The sequence below is a fragment of the Salmo salar genome, chromosome 04 (assembly GCF_965601325.2).
Source record: "Salmo salar chromosome 04, fSalSal1, whole genome shotgun sequence".
NCBI lineage: Eukaryota > Metazoa > Chordata > Actinopteri > Salmoniformes > Salmonidae > Salmo > Salmo salar.
In genome coordinates, this window is record NC_138294.1 from 43,863,098 (window position 1) to 43,885,208 (window position 22,111).

General features: G+C 46.8%; 1 protein-coding gene across 1 annotated transcript in view; it reads left to right on the top strand.

Annotated features, from left to right (window-relative positions):
- dacha (dachshund a) overlaps window positions 1-22,111 on the top strand; it is a 128,924-nt gene that overhangs the window by 73,078 nt on the left and 33,735 nt on the right. The window contains 1 exon segment of the mRNA XM_014195978.3: window positions 9,650-9,781. Within this exon segment, the coding sequence (XP_014051453.1) occupies window positions 9,650-9,781 (132 nt within the window).

The following is a 22,111-nucleotide window of genomic DNA, read 5'->3' on the forward strand; positions in this document are numbered from 1 at the left end:
CTCCTCTTTAGAAAAAAAAATGGTCAATAGCACGTCAATAAAGTCCTGCTAATTTTTACACGGTGGCCCAGAGAGTTGCCCTCATCTGCACATTTTCCACATCAAAGTTCACGATCTGGCTCCGCTAATCTGGTATTAAAATGAAAAAAAAAGGTGACCTTGTCCAAATTAATAAGTCAGTGGCGAAATGTGCTTTCAACATATGAAAGGTTAAGTAAAGGTTACCCTTCAACTGCAGTGCACAGGCAGCAGTGCCCCCCCCCCTCCCTCCCTCCCTCCCTTCCATCTTCTGCAGTGATTCTGACAGATTCCTGGGCTGCCTCTACACAGGAGAAAATCCCCCCTGCCTCCTCATTCTCTTTGTTAAAGAAGAGCCACTAGGCTCCTGTCCCGTTCCACTATCACACCACTCATCTGGAGTTTACTGGGACCTCTGGTGATATTGTGAGTCAGCCAGTGAGGACTCTAGTGGCTCTTTTCATGAAACATTAACGAGTTCCTGGGGTTAAAGGGATGCCTAGAAATCAGTGCCGGTCTCAGCTCCCTCTCCCTCTTCACACTCGCTGCAGACGGCCACAAATGCAACAGTGGTGTGTGTGCACGTGTGCGTACGTGCTATGTGCAAGCATGCCTGCGTGTGTATAATTAAGCAATAAGGCACGAGGGGGTGTGGTATACGACCTATATAACACGTCTAAGGGCTGTTCTTAGGCACGACGCAACACGGAGTGCCTGGATACAGCCCTGAGCCGTGCTATACTGGCCATATACCAAAACCCCTGGGGTGCCTTATTGATATTATAAACTGGTTACCAACGTAATTAGAGCAGTTAAAATAAATGTTTTGTTATACCTGTGGTATACTGTCTGATGTACCACGGCTGTCAGCCAATCAGCATTCAGGGCTCGAACCACCCAGTTTCTAAAAAGCAATAACACCAATAAAGCACACAGAGACGTGTTTCTGGCTTTCCGACTCCAGTCGTGCTCTGGCATCCCCTGTCGGGAGACACACAGGGTTTCGCCCCCATAAAGCCTTGCTACATCCTGAGCCCTGAACACTACAGCCCTGTACACAGCCAAGGTTATTAATCTACTCCTGCTCTGCCACCCACGGCCCACCTCCCCGCCAGGGCCACTGTTGATGACACGTCCAGATCAGCACTCCCACGTACCAACCGAATCCCATTCCCAGAGCAAAGCAGACCAGGCTCCGACCACGATAAAGAAAGTCCCCGCTAAGAGTGAGGAGACACAGTCCAGACACTTGACTCCTCAGCCTCTCGCTTCAGCTCACATTGTCCTTGACTTTCCCATTCAAACAGCCATTACAAGGCTATGTCCGTTTTCCAATAAGACCGTTGGGGGGGGGGGGGGGGGTTGTACATGGATACGTATTGAAGCCAGCGATGGTTAAGTCCATAGCAGAAACAGAGGAAGTGATTGCTACGGCAGGGAGTTAATTAACAGCTTATTCCCGTTTGATATAAGTCATCTCCTCTCCTAGCAGTGTGAGTTTACCTTGATGTAATATAAAACTGCAAGCTGCTGCTGCTGTGTCTGCTAATTATTGCCTGTGTCCTGTGGCCACTTGGACGACGCAGAGAGTAGTGTCCCTACTACTCACACACACACACACACACACACACACACAAACACACACACACACACACACACACACACACACACACACACACACACACACACACACACACACACACACACACACACATACACACACACACACACACACACACACACACACACACACACACACACACACACACACACACACACACACACACACACACACACACACACACACGGTTGGGCTGAAGGTAGTAAAAACAAATCGGCATTTTAAAAACGTTTTATATAAATAGCTTCTACTTTTCACTTTATTGAGGAGTCGCTTAAATTAAATGCCCTTTTTTCGATTGTTGGATTGTCATTTTAGTTTACTTCCTGAATTGACTGCCTTCAATTAAAATTGAGCCCATCGACTGACGCACACATAGACACACACACACATGCATGTACACGCGGGCACACACACAGACGCATGTATGTACACACTCACACAAACACACATGCACACAGTTAAAGGGATAAGAGAAAGATTAAGGCTCTGCTTTTGTTAAACAAGAAGGAGCAGGTGGAAAGTGGCACCTTTAACGTTAGATGCAGACAATTAAAGGGATAAGAGAAAGATTTAAGGATTTGCTACTGGGACATATTCACCACCCCTCACATTTTTTTTTCATACACGTTTTTCATTTTCATACCACATCAAGAGATGAGAATTGACTAGCCCTTTAAAAAAAAATTGCACCGGTCTTAACACAGAACAGAAAAAGTATTTTATGTGGTTATTATTGTAATAATCCCCCCCCCCATTGACGCACATGTAGTATGTGTGAGAACGTGTCGCATATTGCATGTACAATACATGAGGGGCGACAGGTAGCCTTGAGGTTAAAACCGTTGGGCCAGTAACCGGAAGGTTGCTGGTTCAAATCCCCGAGCCGACTAGTTGAGAAATCTGCCGGCGTGCCCTTGAGCAAGGCACTTAACCCTAATTTCTCCTGTAGGTCAAATCTAATTTTATTCGTCACATGCGCCGAATACAACAGGTATTTCACCTTACGGGGGAAATGCTTACTGACAAGCCCTTATCCAACAATAACGTTTTAAGAGTCTCTCTGGATAAGCGACCCCATCACCCCCCCCCCCCCCTCTGCTAAATGACTAAAATGTAAAGATGTAATCTACAGAAGGTCAGAGTACTGTAGGATGAGATTACATTGAGAGAGAGAGAGAGAGAGAGAGAGAGAGAGAGAGAGAGAGAGAGAGAGAGAGAGAGAGAGAGAGAGAGAGAGAGAGAGAGAGAGAGAGAGAGAGAGAGAGAGAGAGAGAGAGAGAGAGAGAGAGAGAGAGAGAGAGAGAGAGACAGAGACAGAGACAGAGACAGAGACAGAGAGAGAGAGGGGGGCAGGGTCATGAAGACACGGTGGTCTCTCCAGTCTCCTCTCCAGCCCGTGTCATGCAAACGGGCATTTCTATTCCAGGATTCATCCTTTTCACACTCCTCCAAAGCTACATCTGAGATTCAGCTCATGTGTTGAAAGACTCCAATCACTGGCTGGTTAGTGTGTCCCCTGCACACCCCCCTGCCAATGTCAACAGAACACAGACAGATAGCGGGGATTGATTGACAGATGTGTGATCAAAGATAAGGTTATCAAATAAATACATGTTTTATATTGTATTATTGTAATACTGAAAAATCTCTCTGTCATTGGTATCTGACTGGAGAATATTGACATGTAGTCTGGTGGAGAGATGGGCCAATGGGTCAATCTTTGATGATCTGTAGAGTATGACATTACGTGTGTGTGTGTGTGTGTGTGTGTGTGTGTGTGTGTGTGTGTGTGTGTGTGTGTGTGTGTGTGTGTGTGTGTGTGTGTGTGTGTGCGTCCCCACAAGACAATGGCACCCCCAACTCCCACTTCTCCTACTGCTCCGTGCTCTCTCATAACGGCACGCCTCAACATTAGGGTCTGACTTAATTAGGACTAATTACAGCCTTCGTTAAGGCACTCTGCTCCCAGCAGCACAGGCTGAAGCAAAGGGTTTCTCTCACAGATTCTCCAGTTCAATTGATGGGCCTTCTATTCCGGCTAAGCTTTGCATTTGAAAGCCCAGTGGCTTATTGAAGGTCTGTATTGGGACACTCGACTGACACGGCCCGTTTTGCAGCACAGAGCTAGTACTGTATGTCGTATTGTAACAATACAGTATGTTGGAGAAGGCGGACATGGTCATGTCCTAGCAGCCTTCCGCTCAGGTCCAGAACAGCACAAGGCCACAAGCTGCAGGTAATCCTGGCTTTAATAGCCACCTCCATCTTGCCCTATTTCTGGGATTCTCACCACATTTGTAGAATGCACGGGGGTTTGATTACGCCTCGGAGCCATCTCTCTTTGTTGTGCGTTCGTCTCCTCCTTGTTCCGCTGTTCGGAAATTCCAAAGGTGAATTAAATACAGTATACCCTACCCCCTTCCTTTTTTTGTCCTTCCCGCAATCTCAGTTTACTTGAAAACGCGGAATAGGAAGGTCATATTTACTGTGTTGAGAATCAAAGGCAGAGTCTGTGCCCAACCCCCCCTTCAACCCCCATTGCCCTCTTCCTCTTTCACACCAAATCTGATACTTTTCCTGGGACACTCTGTCAGAGTGAAGAAAAGATGTTATTCTCCCCATTGAAAAGGAGAAATGTAAAATGCGATAACGCATGCGGTGGAGAGAATTGAGATGAACACAAGTGACCGTTTTGGCTGAAAAACACGATCTCTGCAGGCTTGTTCTCACAGGCAATCCGTTTTTTCCCTTCCCTTTCCTTTGTATGAATTCACATGTACAATTGTTAAGCCAATCTGGTGGAATTGTTTGGGCCGAAAGAGAGCTTTGAGTGAGCCCTTCCAGCTCAATGGAGTCCTACTCCTCTGTATGCCTGTAATGGCCTTTAAGTGAATATCTGAAGTGAGAGCGATAGTGCCGGCGACACGTACTGCTACATATATGGACACCGCTGCTCCACGCACTGACTCGATATCTGTGCGAATTGTCTGCCCCCCCCAGGACTTTAGATAGAATAAGCTGTGCACTGCTGTCCGTGTTATAAGCTTCATGATGGAAAATTCCCTTGCATTAAAATCAGAGCCGCCTCGTCCGATACGCAGACTACGCACTGCTCGTAGGGCCCCGCGGCCGTTAGGGGGCCCCGACCCCCAAAAAGAATGTATATTATATATAGACTGAGTGTACTAAACATTAAGAACACCTTCCTAATATGGAGTTGTCCTCAGAAGAGCCTCAATTCGTCGGGGCATGGATTCCACAAGGTGTCGAAAGCGTTCCACAGGGATGCTGGCCCATGTGGACTCCAATGTTTCCCACAGTTGTGTCAAGTTGGCTGGATGTCTTTTAGGTGGTGGGCCATTCTGGATACACACGGGAAAGTGTTGAGCGGGAAAGACCCAGCATCGTTGCAGTTCTTGACACAAACCAGCGCACCCGGCACCTACTACCACGCCCCGTTTCGAATGGCACACATACACAATTCATGTCTCAATTGTCTCAAGGCTTAAAAGTAATTTAACATTAGAACTGTTGGGCCTTGATGGGTACCCCCCCCCCCCCCTTCAGTCATTCTGACTGCAACATTCTAACAGTGTCATTAATAAATATTTGGTGGTGTTTATGAAGGGTAACGTTAGAATACGATTTGTATTTTATTTCATTTAACACAATAGCATTTTCATTCGTTTATGTAAAAACCCAACAACAACAAATAACACACAAATTCAACTGTTCAAGAAAAGTTCTGTGTTGGAACATGCTGACAGCTTATTTTTATAACGGCAAAAAAATTGAAATAGACCAACCACCAATACGCACCGTCAAATGATGAAAACATCAGACGCCTAAACACCACTATAAGCACCAAGTGGCCTTGGTAAATAGTGAAAGTCGGCACAAATTCAACGATGGCATTAGAATGAATAAACGTGTCAATGTGACGGCAGTTTAACTGTCCTAACAGTTGACGACGTGTTCAAAGCTTTCACTTGCTTGACACACTTTGACATACCTTTGTTTGGTGGTAGTGCGTAATAGTCTCCGTTTTCCCTCTTCATCTCGTTCCCATTGTCTTGTCATTCTTCAGCGTTGTTGTGGACTACAGCAGCTGTGCAGGTGTCTTGTGTTTGCGCAGAGGGAGGGAGTTCCCGTCTCACTTTGTTCGTGGTGCCCGGCCAGACTTGTTTTCTTTGCAATCAAATTGCTTGCCCAATGACAGTGAAGTTAAGAAATTGCTCCATCGGGCCATTTCAAAATTTCAGGAGTTTTCCACTCATGTCAGTCACTCAATTAGCCAATGTCAGCTACCATTTTTATTTATTTTTTGCTAGGTAAACTAGCCAGGTATCTAAACCTTTTAATAGTAGGCCTAATAATCACCAAACTACCCACCTGGCATGCAGGACATGCGCTCAGGGGCCCTGAACTCCAGGGGGCCCCCATTGATTTTGTTAGCCACTCTCACTCAGATATCATATGAACATGGCAAAAATGTGAAGAATTTAAGAAAATGTGATTTAAAACTGCAACACTTTCTCTACACCTCATGGCAGAATGTGCCGAATTTTAGGAAATGTAGTTTAACATCGCAAAAAAAAGTATCCACTGCCAAGAGGGGGGGGGCACTAAAACGTTTTTCCTGCGAGGTGGGGGGGGTGGGGGGGGCAACCAAATTTCACGTCGGGCCCCAAAAGGCTGGAGGTGGTACTGATTATAATGATAGGAAGATTTTTTTTTAAAACAAGGGACTGTGTAAAGGTAATATATCTGCATTCCTTTGCTGTCTTCCTCCAGTGGCCATAGATGAATGTCTCTGCTGCACAATGAATATCCAAACGGACCAGCGAATACCAGCGTCTTTATTAAAATCAATAGCCACAGTGCTGGGTCAGACAAAGATTACAAGAATGGAATGAACTTTTTTTCTATGGAATCCGCCTGACCAGGTATCCCCCCCTTTAATTAAACAGACGCCTTGTTGGGCTGGGCCTGACAAAAGCCAATAGGACTGAATGTACGGGAGGAATTCTGGCCTGTGTCTGACCCCAGAGAGACCACAAAGGCCCTCTGTAACCTGCCCAGGGTAACAGGGTAGGGCTACGCCCCAGACCATCCCAGCCAGATTAACGATTAGCCGCAAGAATGGCCCCTCCCAATCTGATGTGAAGAGAAAGGGAGGAAGGGAGGATGGGGCTTGAAAAGAGAAAATAGGATGGATGGCTCGTCCAGTCCGATGTGCCTGACTGCCTTACACTCATCTAGCAGGGCTGACTCTGAGGGCCAGGCCTCTCAAAGTGGGGGCTGACCGGGGTCCTCTACATCTAAGGAGCGCTATGAAAGGCAAACAATAAGCAATCTGTTTGTCCACCCCTGGAAAACGCCGCTCCCCTTTCATCCGCGGGCTCCCATTTCCGTGGGTCGTGACTTTACTCAAACATCAATTACTGTTACGTTCCCTGTTTGATCTCACAGGCTCGTCTTCCATGTAAAATCAGGAGGGGGGAAAAATGTATAAAGACAATGCACTGATTGTGTTTTTTCTCTGTTGTGGTATTTTATGCTCTCGATGTGGTCTGCTAGGCAGCGGTTGTTGATTGCCTCTCTCTCTCACCTCAATCAGAGCTGCTATAGACTATTGTAGTGCATAATAAGCTTCGAGGTAATTTTACCTTCTCAGAGAGAACTTGGCCTGGACTGGGCATAAACAGTCGATCCACCGTATGACTTGTCCATATATTGAAAGTTAGTTGACAGAGAGCATAGGCAGCGATGAGAGATCACAGAGACACAGACAATAGCTTTTAGTTTATGATGAGGGCCAATACAGCTGCTACAAATTCAAGCAGAGTTTTGAAGCTTCGCTACCTTACTTTGGCTTGCAAGCTCATCCTGTTCATGTACTTCAGTTTACATATGTAGAATTAGTGGAATCAAGACTCTAATAAGAAGGGATTTTGTATGACGAGAGTGACAAACTCTTAGCATAAATTATCATTTGCAGTTCCGTATAAGCCAACTTCATGTATGCCAGCCAGTAATCCTCAGTGACCCTAGTAGTCTAGACGCGTTAGAAGATCATATGATCAGATATGGGAAAATGTCCTAGCTCGTCTAAACCTTCTGGCTCTGCCCTCTCTGTTTAGACAAGGCTTTACAGTAGTTCACGACAAGATGAATTTCAAGCATGCAAGTCTTTTTTTCCCCCCCAAGCGCATCCTCAAATCCCACCAAAAATAAGGCTTGATATATGGATGGCTCTGCCAAGCTTTTACGGCACTAGCAGAGTTGACGTCGTGCTCCCTCCATGTTGTTGTCAGCTGTTTTTCTCCTGTTTCCCCCCTCGGCCACACGTCGACAGCTAATTCAGTGCTCAAGAAGAGGTTTGAGTTTCCCTCCAAGCTGCTGCAGCTGTGCCTCTGACTGTCTGGGATTAGGCAACAAAATGAACTCATAATAAAATGAATCAATCATCATGACATTTTGTTTAAATGTAGCTATTGAAAACATTTCGCCTGTTTCCTCAGGCACGCTTGGAAGAGAGGGGCCGGGATGCATAAAAATAGAAGGCTTGTTTTTTTAATATAAATGTAAGGACAGAGATTCATTTGTCTTAACCCCCCCCCCCCCCCACCCTTCCCTCTCCTCTCCCACTCTATCTGTGCCTGTCTATATTTTTTCAAGTTAGAATAATTTGCTGGTTTATTTGCCTTGCCGTGTGTAGTGGAATTGAGAAACATTGGCCGACGAGAGCGGCACAGTTAATTTTCCGCCTTTGGTGTTTGACAGCGGTGGAGTAATGGGGTTCCGATCAGACTCTCTTCCCTTCACGGGGAAAGTAACTTAAGTGTTCATGTTCATACCAACAAAATTAAATGATAAATGAATGAGCTTTTTTTCTCTTTTTTTTTTTTTTACACGTCTCCCATTCCGTTCCAGGCGATTCCGTTAATGAATTAGATCAAGGTGACATATACTGTCTGAATGAACCTGGGGAGAAAATGAAAAAGATGTCTATTTTTTTGTCCTGATTTGCAAAGAAATTTAGATCACGGCAAAGCAAGGAGGCATTGCGTCGTCATTTAATTAATTACTTAATGTGTCCCTTCATCGTCTAATTGAATTAATTAGGGGCCTAATTGGGCAGAGTGATGATGGCTTCCGGGGCTGTGGAGCCCTTGATGAGCTGAAGGTAGCTGGGCTTCTTAGAGAGTCTCAGGGAGTGAGCGCTCTCCTGAGACGGACGGGGGGGACCCTCCCTACCGCCACCAGCGGCCCCAGCTCCCCTCAGCTGTCCCTGGATTGGAGGGGTCAGGGGAGGCCTGGGGCCAGCGAAAGCCTCACTCTGGCTCCTCTATAGACATGTCTCTGGAGACCAAGTACACATGCTTGGACTGAGAGAGACTACAGTGAAAGACTTAAAACAAAGCATGACACAGCATCCAAGTTGTGTTCTACTCTAAAGAGCTGCAAAGGCCTGTATTACAGTGATACTGTATGAACATCTGCCATTTTATTACCTTGTAGGGCATTTTGTTCTATCCATCACTAGCCGGCCTCCATCCAACCTGCCCTGAACTTAGTCACTGTCACTAGCCGGCTACCACCCGGTTACCCAACCCAGCACCTTAGAGGCTGCTGTCCTACGTATATAGACATGGAACACTGGTCACTTTAATAATGGAACACTGATCACTTTAATAATGTTTACATACTGTTTTACCCATTTCTTATGTATGTACTGTATTCTACTGTGTTCTAGTCAATACCACTACGACATTCTTAATTCCATTCTTTTACTTTGAGATTTGTGTGTATTGTTGTGTATCGTTAGCTACTACTGCACTGTTGGAGCTAGGGACACAAGCATTTCACTACACCCGCAAAAACATCTGCTAAATATGTGTATGTGACCAATAACATTGGATTTGATTTTTGATTTGAGGTGTGTGTGTTTCCTTGCTGTGTATGCGTGTGATTTGTGTACAGTATTTATGTGTTGTCCTGCAGGGCTGACGGCTGCAGCGATGGCCGAGGCTATGAAGCTGCAGAAGATGAAGCTGATGGCCATGAACAACCTCCACGGAGCCGGCAGCCAGAACGGGACCGAGTCAGAGAACGACGAGCTCAACTCCAACGCAGGTCAGAGGCAAAGCAACGTACATACTGTACTTTAAAAGAAAATGTATCACAGCTAACTATTGAGGCACAATAAACAGGAATGTATAACAGAAAACCCTTATAATAAAGGTAATTCACATATGTATTAGGACTGTCAACTCAAATGAAAATATTACCCCCCCCCCCCCCCAATAATAACAGATGTATCTGTTCAAGTCCACAGCCGGTATGTTAATAACCTGTCTAGCCGTCTCTAGTAGATATCTTAGGTAGAGACTGTGGGGAAAGGTTTGTCTCCTTGTAAACTTCCACTGGCCATGTCTCTTTCTCCATGGCTGCTTCACACGTGACTACAGGTAATTGGTTCTGGCCCTCGCGTTGCTTTCACTTTAGCCGTATTTTATTGAGGCTAATGGCGTCCTTAATGGCTGCGACCTGACCGTGCATTTAGATGGTGGTGATGGCAGCGTGTGTGACTAACAACGCGCGTGGCGGCGGGCCGGGTAATAGAGGCACCACGCAGACAGCCTTCTTTATCACCGCCCAGAGCCACGGCAGACGCCCCCGATAGAGACATGAGTCTGAATATGTAGAGGGACAAGTAAATATACACACACACACACACACACACACACACACACACACACACACACACACACACACACACACACACACACACACACACACACACACACACACACACACACACAGAGACAGGACAAACTGATGTGCACACTTATTTATACTTCACACTGTTTACATATAAACACACAAGGCCTGCGAGGGAGAAAACCCAGCTAGCACATAAACGTTCTGAGAACCATATGTTTCCATATGTTTCTTAGAGCTTGGTGAGAGCGTGTTGTCCTGTGGTTATTTTGCATACAACCTTCCCACAACATTCTGGGAATGGTGCAGTATAGTTACTTGGAACATTCTCAGTACATTTAAGGAACTTGACAAAAATAACGTTTCATTACATTTACAGAACGTTTTCTAAATGTTTAAACATGGTTATATTGAATAAAAAGGTTGGTAATGTTCTAGGAACGTTCTCCAACTGGTTTGACATTGGGAATGTTCTCAAATAGTTCAGAGAACATTAAGAAACAACGTTCTCCTGTGGGAATTGTAATACTTCAGCATAACGTTTCCACCAGGTTTCCTCATGGCTCTATTTAAAGTAATCTTCTCAAATTGTTCCGAGAATGTTAAGAAACAACATGCTTCTGTGGTAATTTCAGTACTTCAGCATAACGAGAAAAAACATGGCATTCTAGCTCCATCCTGGTGGGGCAGTGGACTAATTCCATGGACAGACAACAGAAGATCATAGGGTTGAATCTCACTGACGCCGTGCCACAATAAAAAAGAAATGTTTTTGCACGATTACTGCGTAAGTAAATACATTTCCATGTGTCCTGTCTGTGTAGTTCCAGTTAACCTATCAAATCAAATCAAATGTATTTATATAGCCCTTCTTACATCAGCTGATATCTCAAAGTGCTGTACAGAAACCCATCCTAAAACCCCAAACAGCAAGTAATGCTGGTGTAGAAGCACGGTGGCTAGGAAAAACTCCCTAGAAAGGCAGGAACCTAGGAAGAAACCTAGAGAGGAACCAGGCTATGAGGGGTGGCCAGTCCTCTTCTGGCTGTGCCGGGTGGAGATTATAACAGAACATTGCCAAGATGTTCAAATGTTCATAAATGACCAGCATGGTCAAATAATAATAATCACAGTAGTTGTCGAGGGTGCAACAAGTCAGCACCTCAAGAGTAAATGTCAGTTGGCTTTTCATAGCCGATCATTGAGAGTATCTCTACCGCTCCTGCTGTCTCTAGAGAGTTGAAAACAGCAGGTTTGGGACAGGTAACACCTATGCTAGCAGTGTTATTAAAAGTCTTTAAGGAAGCTATTCAAAAACCTCCAAATAACCTATAATTTCCATTCCCGGAAGGTTTATAAATCCTCACAAGAAAACTTTCAGGGAACCATAGTAAAACGTTCTCAGAACCTTCCTGCAACTATAACTCTACGTTCCAAGAACAGAATAAATGTTCACTTCCGTTCTCAGAACGTTTAAAAAACATTCCGTTTTAGCGGTCAGGGAACCAAGTGGAACCAAATGTGTTAGCTTCCAAGGAGCCAAATGTGCTAGCTGGAAACAGAGAACTTACAAAAGTATTTACTGGATTCATATATTTGTATTTTGGGGTGATGCTGTTTGCACGGTAAAAGAGTGGCTGGCCTTGGCGACAGTAGGCAGGCAGAAAGTGTCCATGAATCCCGCTGTCTTGCTGAGCCTAATTGATGTTCCTGATCAAATGAAGCCATGTAGCAATATTGGTGTAACGTGACACCTTAACCCAGATGATTACCGATAGTTAAATCTCCTCCAGTACATTGTAACGAGACAGCCATGAGATTGGGCGACGATGACAGAGCTGGATGGAGAGAAGAGGGTGTGTCAGTAGCGAGGGCTGGGTGCCTGTGTGTCCCATGCTGTCACAGACCCTCTAATGTACTCCTCCCTGACACCAGCACTACGGTGAGCTGGCCCCTCTCTGTCACACCACCGATGATAATGATGATGATAATGATGCTGCTGATAATCATTACAGAGAGGCAGCAGGCTTTCCTGGCGTTCTGTCCAGCGGATCGGTGAAACACTGCCGTGCAAGTGGGCCTCAGCTCGCACTGTCACACAAGTCACCCACAATTCAGCAGGCTACTCCATTCCCCGAAATGAAGAAGCCAGTGAGTTAGCCCTCATGCAGAAGGCATTTGAAGGGACAAACTTCACCGAGACCTGGGGGTCAATAACCCAAAGACAGAAAGCAGTTCCACCAGAGTCCATGGGTGGAAATAACGACTAACACCCATTCCCCTTTATTCAGCTGAGTAAGTCCATGCCTTCACACTACCTGTAAAACGGATCCCTGAGTGGTTTAGCAGAAGGGGTGTGTGTGTGTGCAGGAGGAGACTTTTCCAAAGTGTGCCTACGCAAATTTGGGCCTGTTTGTGAATAGCTTTAAAGCATGCTCAATGTACCCCACCCCCCCACTCCCCCCCACTCCCCCCACTCCCCCCCACCCCACCCCCCCTCCCAGGTTTGCCTTCTCATATGACTTTGACTCAACCCCACCACCAAGAGCCAGAGCTGTAGCAGCAGCCACCTGAGAGAGACAGGGGAGGAGAAGGAGGGGGAGCACGCTTCATCTCAGTAAAATCCACTTTGACCCTAAAAAGAGTTGGAAGAAAGGCCTTGTGGTTTCTGCTTGGTTTTGCAGCAACGCTTTGTTGAGAGGTGGGTGGTGGTGGTGTAGGGACGTTGGAATCTGATCTAGCGAATCACGTCTCTTAAGTTGAACAAACAGCTTCAGAAGATATCCTTCCGACTTTAACCCGTTGTGTTCTCTCTTCCGCGGCCAAGACACTGATCCCTAGACGACAGCTGCAAAGCCTGATGTCTCTGTTTTTCCCTCTACCCCTCTCTCGCGCCTTCTCTCTTTTCTTTCCCTGTTTCTTTCTCGTTCCTGCGTTCCCGGGGGCTGTGTTTGGTCCCCCTCCCTCTCTCTGAAGGCAAGCTGCTTTTTTGGAGAACATCAAAGGGCCAGCTAAGCTGCGTTTTCCCCTCCGTGCGGGATGGGCTGTAAGAAAACCTTCAGCTATCTGCGTACAACGGTTAGCGGAGATAGGCACGATTTCAATCTCTCTCCCTCCCATATCTCCTCAAACAGCGACACCCCCCCCCCCCCCCCCCCCCCTCTCAAGACCAAAAAAAATAATACACTTAGAAATCATCGCTTTTGGAGGCAGAGAGAGAGCTGACGAACGCTTGATCGTTTTCTTTTAGCCCTGTAATCAGTTGACCAATTTGGCTTTAACCCCCCCGATCTAACTTTGGGGAGTCTCCTAAAGTGCGGAGCAGAAGTTGTTTCTCATCGCGGAGAGACTGTTTGAAAGGATGTTTATACTCGCTGGATTTTACAGCCGAAAAGCTGCAAAGAGGCACAGGGGCTCCTGTGAAATGGTGTCTTTAAATATAAATATGCCTCTGAAATCCTGTTAACAAGGGAAAAAAGGAAGAGAATATTAAAAGGAGAACATGTGTTTCTGGTCGAGGCGACTGGAGAAGAATAGCCGAGCAAAAAAGAGGCTCATTGGTCTAATGGCGTACTGTCAGGGAAAATCACCATCACAAATGACATCAGAGAAGAAGTGATATATTTTTCCTTTGCGACTGACAAGTTAAAAGAGAAATCCCATGCATTATTTAAACTGGCTCTGGAATCTGTCAGGCACGTGATTTGCAGAGTTAGCAAAAAACAGGTGTGGGGTGTAGAGAGTGAGCGAGAGAGGGCGAGAGAGCGAGAGATAGACAGAAAGAGAGAGCGAGCGAGAGAGAGAGAGAGAGAGGGGAAGCTCGTAGGGAAAGCGTGGGCACCTAGCGATCTGTGTGCGCACAGTCGTTTCAAATCCCTAACCACCAAACCGGTCAGCACTTTTTCCTTCTTTACTCTCTATCGCTCACCTCGCTTTCCTTTTTTTCCTCCTCTTTTGAAGCCCCGTGTCTTTGCTGGGCAAGTGTCACTCTTGTTTAGTCTGATTGGCCTGTTTGATAACAGCCCCTTCCTGTCTCGCTGCCATTTTGAAAAACACAAGAGAAGAGAAGGCTGGAAGAGAAGGGGTAGATAGATCCCACACTTCCTTTTTTTGCCCTTCCTCCCTCCCTTCTTCCCTCCCTTCCTCCACACAGCTGCAACAGGAGACACCCCTCTTCCCTTTATCTGACCGAGAGACAGTGTCATTGGATAGCCCTGAGCAGTTTGTTTCGTGTCCAGTATTGACCAGCGTGGCGAGTGTGAGGGTGATCCCAGCTGGTCTTGTGAGCTGGGGTCAGAGCTATCACCTTTCACTGTGGTTCCCCTGGGCTCTGCTCCTCTTGTTGTTTCATGTGGACGCGTTCTTCTCTCTGGAACTTGGGCAGCAGAGTCGTTGTTTTGTAACAAGTAAGTTTCATTTGCAGAAAGACATTGGACCCGTTTGACACAACATTCCTGACATTGTCAATTACATCATCAGTGTTTTGGTTTCTTGTGTTGTTGTTGTTCCATGTGTTTAAGTATACTGTTACTGAGCTGCGTGTTGCGGTTCTTCTCTTCAGACCTTCATTCTGTGGCTCAGACCCTCTCCCACGGGCTCTGAGCTCACTATACTGCCCCTTGTGGGAACCAAAGGAACAGCACTGATGTAAACCACAGACAATACTGAGAACGAGAGTTGCAATGTATTCAGCAAGACACCTCACTGGACAACATAGATTCAGAATTCTGTTTTGTGCTCTCTTAAGAGTCCACTCTCACATAATAATATTCATTTCCATAATGAGTTATACCATAACAGTCTGCCAGATAACCCTGTTCGTGGGCGGCCTGCGTCTGACATGACTAGTGCCTCTCTCTCTAACAAATAGAAGCGTAGGTTATATGTATGGATCAGAGAAGTGCTGTCACCTCAAATGGCTGAAGCACCCCCTGATCTGTTCTGTCTTTCCTGCTGACGGCTCAGAAAATGTTCCAGCCCTTCGTCCTCCAGCTGAAATATTCTCCCAGTTCCAGCCATCAGGAATTAATGTCCCATAAATCATGGCCCTCAGAGGGACTGGGGCTGCATACTGACCACTCACACTGAGGCTGCCGCACAGCACACACTGGAACATACACACACACACACACACACACACACACACACACACACACACACTGTACACTACATACCAGTAGTTCTAGTATATACAGGAGGTTACACATGTACGAACACACATCATTAGAGCAGAGGACAAATATAAAATTCACTATGACGTTTGCACATGAAATGCTCACGCGCCACATGGGTATAAACACAGACAATCCCATTGACCTCTCATACATGGCACACATGCTCTCCTCTGTGTCACTCCTCCATGTCTCTGGGTGTCGGAGAGGAGCACCATTGATTAGCCCACCCTAGGCTACGGTGTCAGATAACCAGCTGGTCAAATACAACTCTCACTCTGACCGGCTCTGCTCTGTGGATGAAATTAGATGTCTCTCGGAGAAAAACGAGATAAGACTCTGTCTGGATTCTCAGTGTCGCCCGTTCCTCTCTCTGCCAAGGAAATGCCACAACACCAGCCCGATCAGCGGTCCTCACAGGGACGGGCTGGGGACACCAGCCCGGCAGCCCCCCACCCCTCCCGGGGTGCACTGCCTCAGGGTTGTTCGCACAGGAAACGGACATGAAGGGTAGACCTGTCACAAACGACAGCAGCCCTTTGTGAAAGAAGAAGAATCGCACGATCTGAGCATGACACGAACGCTCCTCTCCATCTCTCCCAGTCAGAGTGTCGACCTTGACGAGACCATGTCAGCAGTGTCACAATTATGGTCAACTGCCTGACGGAAGCCATTTCAGGGTGTCTTCAACAGAGTGACACGGACAGCAGAGTAGAGGAGGACTTTTCTTCTGGCGCTCTGACCCTCTCCTTAGTCTGACCTCTTGGGCGCCGTGTCTGTGAATGGGGTCGAGAGAGAGCGAGTTTAGTCAGGTGAAGAGGAGAGAGGGCGCGTGTTTAGAGGAGAGGGAGAGTGCAAGGCGTCCATCTTTAGACTAAAACCCTTGGTCCAGATAATGGGAATCCATCCAGCGTAATGACCTACAGATCCTGTTGGTAATGAGATGGGGGAATTGCCTGCTCTTGGTACCAGATGATACTGTATTAACGGCGCGGGCGAGCGCAACGGACGGGGGGCCGTCAGGAGCCCCTCTGCCTCCGATCATTTTTCATCCAGCTGACATCCGAGCGGGCCGAAGCGTCGGAGAGGGGATTGATTTCAAATGAGCCTCAAAATGATGCCTAATGAAAACCTGTAAAGACACTTTCAGCTCTAAATACCAAATTAGCTGTAGCCAGCAGAGGATAAACACTTGATGGGATCCCAAACTCAGACACTTTCTATCATGGGCCTGTTTGACTATTTATGAAGGGGGTCGAGTGTACGTGTTTCCCTGTAAGAGTGTATGAGAGAGTGTGTGTTTCTATCTGTGTGCGTGTGCGAAAGTGCACATGTGTTTGTGCCAGATTGGTTGCGTGTTCGATGCACTTTCTTTGGCTCAAATGTTTTCTGGGAATGGCGTTGAGGAGAATAGCTCAGCTCCAGTCTTTGGTGGAGCTCATTGATATGTAAACGCAGGGCGATATCAAAGAGGCGTCTCCTTCCCTTTCTGTGCGGTGAGCACTACTTATAATCAAAGACACGTCGCTATAAACCGCTCAAAGGGAGCCAGGCACTCTGATGGCCATTAATGTGTCTCTGTGATAAGGGGACGCGAAATACGCAGCCATCTTACAAAAAACAGATGTTTAGATGCTTAGAACCAGGAGCAGGAAGTGACCCACGGCAAAGTCTGACGACTGCTTGTAAATACCCTGGAAATTATAGCGTTTTTGGCCAGAGAAATGCTTACGGTTACACTTACATTGAATGACGTAGTATTAAGCCTATACAGCCGTCCTGTTCATAATGGCATAGTTGTGACATTTTATTAATTCATGATAAATGACCATGCCGTGACACGTGCAGCAGCAGCGCCACGGTGCCGCAGTGTCTCTCTTTAATATCACAGATCTGTCTGTCAGAATATCCCCTTAGCCTTCAAAATCCTCCACTCCTAAAACTCTATTAAGAGTTGATTTGTCATAACAGGACGTGTCCCCATCATCTTCCTGTTGGCCTTCCCCTGTCTGGCCATAGGCCTCCACCGGAGCATTGCCTGGGCTCAGACGCCGTAGTTCTATAGACCCTTTCTCCTCTGTCTTGCTGTCAGACCCGCTCAACTCCTCCAACTTCCATTCCTCTCCTCACAGCAATTAACACTTCATTAAGAGACCTCTTTAATCATTTTCCCTTTCAATTCCAACCCTCTTCTGCCAGGGCCTCTGGTGGCTTGTACTCATTGTTTTGGGAGGGAATTAATGACTGACAATTTAAATGTTTTTTCTTCATTACTTCTTTGTTATTGCGTGTAAATAGGTTTCCCCACCCAGGATCCCCCCAGCCCCCCCCCCCCCCCCCACCCACCCCCAGCCCCCTACCCCGGTAAACAGGTATTTTCGTAAATATGTAAAGACTTATTTCTCTGTTTCCTCTCAGCAATCCCTGCTTCTCTTCTCACAGACATGTTCACACCTGACTCATGGCTAGTAATAAGATTTACCACTGGTAGACATTAAATCTGTCCAACTGGCTGTGCTGGGCTGTTAGGGATTAGCTGCAGTGAATTGCATTAGGTACAGTGCTGTTACTGCTGTACAGTAGATGCACCATTTGCAAGGCTGAATTAGTTCTTCTGCCAGCCTGCCAGACTGGGCAGGTTTTGATTAAGGCAGGTTTTTAAGACTTCCCAAGTGTTTAGCATTGATATCGCATGCATTTATAAAGTATAACGGTACGATCGCAAACATCAACTGCAGCATATTCAGAAAGATACGGATTCATGGTGGGGGTGATGAGTGGCAGTTATACTGAGGCCTATGAGGGTCTCCTCTATTGGGAGCTGGGGATTGGGTTGGAGCCGGGGGTGTACTCTTAGGGACATCTGGCAGAGTAATGGGGATGCCAGGGGCTGCCTGGCACAACCCTAGAGGATGCAGGGGGCACGGCGGGCACCCCACAGAGAGCCTAAAACCCACTGCCATTCTCACAAACCCCCCCAATCATCTCCTAACTGTCACTGTTAGAGGGAGGGGAGGGAAAGAAATGTCAATCTTAGCCGGCAGCCTCTTAATCACTGCTGTTAACCGGCACTGGTCTGCACTGGAAGGGCTACATGCAAGGTGTTACGGAACACTAATGCCACAACTTGAACTAGCTTTTCTATCGACTGGTCTCAGATTTGGGTTGATTCAAACTGTTTCTTTTTGATTAAAGGAAATGTCGCAATAATACACTAGATTTATTTAATTGAAATGGTGCAGAAAGATTCTTATTCTGCCTATTAGGCTACTTATTGGTTCGAGGAGTGAAACTAAGGACATTGTTTATGGCCGACGCTCTTCTCAGTCTCGGATGAGAACGAATCAAACTGGGTGAAAAGTAAAGGCCGTGCCACAGAGCTGCAGTGCTGGGGTAGTGTTGGGATAGTGCTGGGTGAGGGGCTAGCATATTTGTCATTAGTGTGGATTTGCATGTACCTTGTTGAGCGCGGGGGGCCGGAGGGGGGGAGATTGGCCAAAAGCACAGCTGTACTGCCTGCCGCACTGATTGCCTTGCCTTCCTCGCCCTCATTTATCTTCATTTCTTCCCAATTACAGCAAATTAGCAATAGTCTCAGTTGCATTACCAACTTAATCCGCGTTTTTTTTTCCCGCGGACGGCATTATGCAGTGGCAGATGATTCCTTGGCGGGAGTCAGGGTAAACAGCCATGAAAATGCCACCCCGGCAGATGGCGAGGCCCACAAGAAATATGACAAACAGAGTGCCAGCGTGCCGGCCCCTCCGCCCGCACCCGCTACAAGCTGTTAGTGTGTTATCCGGATAGCGCGCGCGCGTGTCTGTTTATCAAAGTGTGCGCGCGTGTGTCTCTCTGTCTGTGTTTATCCTCTCCTATGCGGTATGTTTGGATGAAAGGTGTTCCAGTGAAACACAGATCGTCCTCTCTGTTCCCAGCCTGGTGAACACTAATGGTTTCTTTGAAGGAACGGAACAGAAGAAGAGATGTAGTCCTCACGGAATGAGTGGTTTGACCTCTCCGTCGGCATGCTAGTGATATGATTAGCGTTAAGAAGGAACTCGATAAATTCAATCACCTCAATTAATAGAATCTAGAGCAACTCACAAAGGAAGGGCCATCTTTAATTTAACAACTTAATCCTCTTTCATAATGCTCTCTGTCTGTACATCTGACAATAACACATAACCTACTACTTTGTAGTCAAGCTTTCTCTTTAAAAAGCGCACCAGTTTACAGTCAATGTGGTTTTTAAGAGACAATAGACTCTCCATTGCAGAAGAGCAAGGGTAATGGAAGAGTGAGAGAGTGTGAGAGAGAGTGTGAGAGAGAGTGTGAGAGAGAGAGAGTGAGAGAGAGAGTGAGAGAGAGAGTGAGAGAGAGAGAAAGTGTGAGAAAGTGAGAGTGAGGGAGAGAGAGAGAGTGTGAGAGAGAGTGTGAGAGAGAGAGTGTGAGAGAGAGAGTGTGAGAGAGAGCGAGAGAGAGAGAGAGAGAGAAAGAGAGTGTGTGAGAGAGTAAGAGAGTGAGAGAGAGAGGGAGAGAGGGAGGGAGAGCGAGAGAGAGAGTGTGTGTGTGTGAGAGAGTAAGAGAGTGAGTGAGAGAGGGAGAGAGTGAGAGAGGGAGAGAGCGTGAGAGAGAGCGAGAGAGAGAGAGAGAGAGTGTGTGTAAGAGAGGGAGAGAGTGAGAGAGGGAGAGAGAGAGAGAGAGAGAGAGTGTGTGTGTGAGAGAGTAAGAGAGTGAGTGAGAGAGGGAGAGAGTGAGAGAGGGAGAGAGAGAGAGAGAGAGAGAGAGAGAGAGAGAGAGAGAGAGAGAGAGAGAGAGAGAGAGAGCGAGAGAGAGATTGCAATGTGTTTTGTTTGCTGGGTAGTAAACATGTTAAGGCAGTGCTAATGGAGAGGGTGGTCTCCCATAAACAGATCCTCTCACTGTTTACACTGCGGCTCCTACACATACAGACACGCACATCCAGGGGACCGGCCCGTGGTCCCCCAGCCGCGCTCGTAACTCACAGTGACCTCCAAATGTCAACCCAGTAGAACCTCAGAAGGGGGCCCCAAGAACCCCAACCCCATTACCAGCCCAAACAATGTGTCATCACAGACCTCCGCCAAGTCCCCTTAGATCACCAGAGCAAATAACAACAACTAACAAATAGCATCCTCTCATTACTGCTGCTCAAAGAAGGTTTGAACGTAATTCCTCTCAAGGCATACTGAACTCAGACATAACATACGTATAATGAATTACAATGTACCAACGCACTGCAGCCTTTCAGGCCAGATGATGGGTTGGTTGTGGGTAATGTCGGCACTGTTCTGTCTGTCTGTCCATGTGTGTGTCTCTGAGGAACCACACGGCATGTCCAGACTGTGGAGGTAAGGACTGGAGCCCTGTGAGGGTGAGGGGACAGATGGTAGACCTAGCTGAAACCAGGCCAATGGCTCTAGTCAAATACACTGGACCAAAGGGGGTCTGGAGTGGCACTGGCCAAGCCTCCAAATTCCCCCCCTCTCTGCACCTTTTCAGCTATTTTGTGTGTTTCTGTATATGTGTGTGTGTGTGTGTGTGTGTGTGTGTGTGTGTGTGTGTGTGTGTGTGTGTGTGTGTGTGTGTGTGTGTGTGTGTGTGTGTGTGTGTGTGTGTGTGTGTGTATCAGAGGAGTTGGGAGGGAAGTAGAACACACATGTACATCCTGTATGGCAGGGTTCCCCATGTGTTTAATTGTTGGACATGAGAGAGAAAAGAAGAAACCTGCACACTGCTCTTGCTAGTATCACTGCTAGTATCACTGCTCTTGCTAGTATCACTGCTAGTATCACTGCTCTTGCTAGTATCACTGCTAGTATCACTGCTAGTATCACTGCTCTTGCTAGTATCACTGCTAGTATCACTGCCCTTGCTAGTATCACTGCTAGTATCACTGCCCTTGCTAGTATCACTGCTAGTATCACTGCTCTTGCTAGTATCACTGCTCTTGCTAGTATCACTGCTAGTATCACTGCTCTTGCTAGTATCACTGCTAGTATCACTGCCCTTGCAAGTATCACTGCTAGTATCACTGCTCTTGCTAGTATCACTGCTCTTGCTAGTATCACTGCTAGTATCACTGCTCTTGCTTGTATCACTGCTCTTGCTAGTATCACTGCTAGTATCACTGCTCTTGCTAGTATCACTGCTAGTATCACTGCTCTTGCTAGTATCACTGCTCTTGCTAGTATCACTGCTAGTATCACTGCTCTTGCTAGTATCACTGCTCTTGCTAGTATCACTGCTAGTATCACTGCTCTTGCTAGTATCACTGCTCTGGCTGGTATCACTGCTCTGGCTAGTATCACTGCTAGTATCACTGCTCTGGCTAGTATCACAGCTCTGGCTAGTATCACTGCTCTGGGTAGTGTCACTGCTCTTACTAGTATCACTGCTCTGGCTAGTATCACTGCTCTGGCTAGTATCACTGCCTAGTATCACTTCTCTCGCTTGTATCACTGCTCTGGCTAGTATCACTGCTCTTGCTAGTATCACTGCTCTGGCTAGTATCACTGCTAGTATCACTGCTCTGGCTAGTATCATTGCT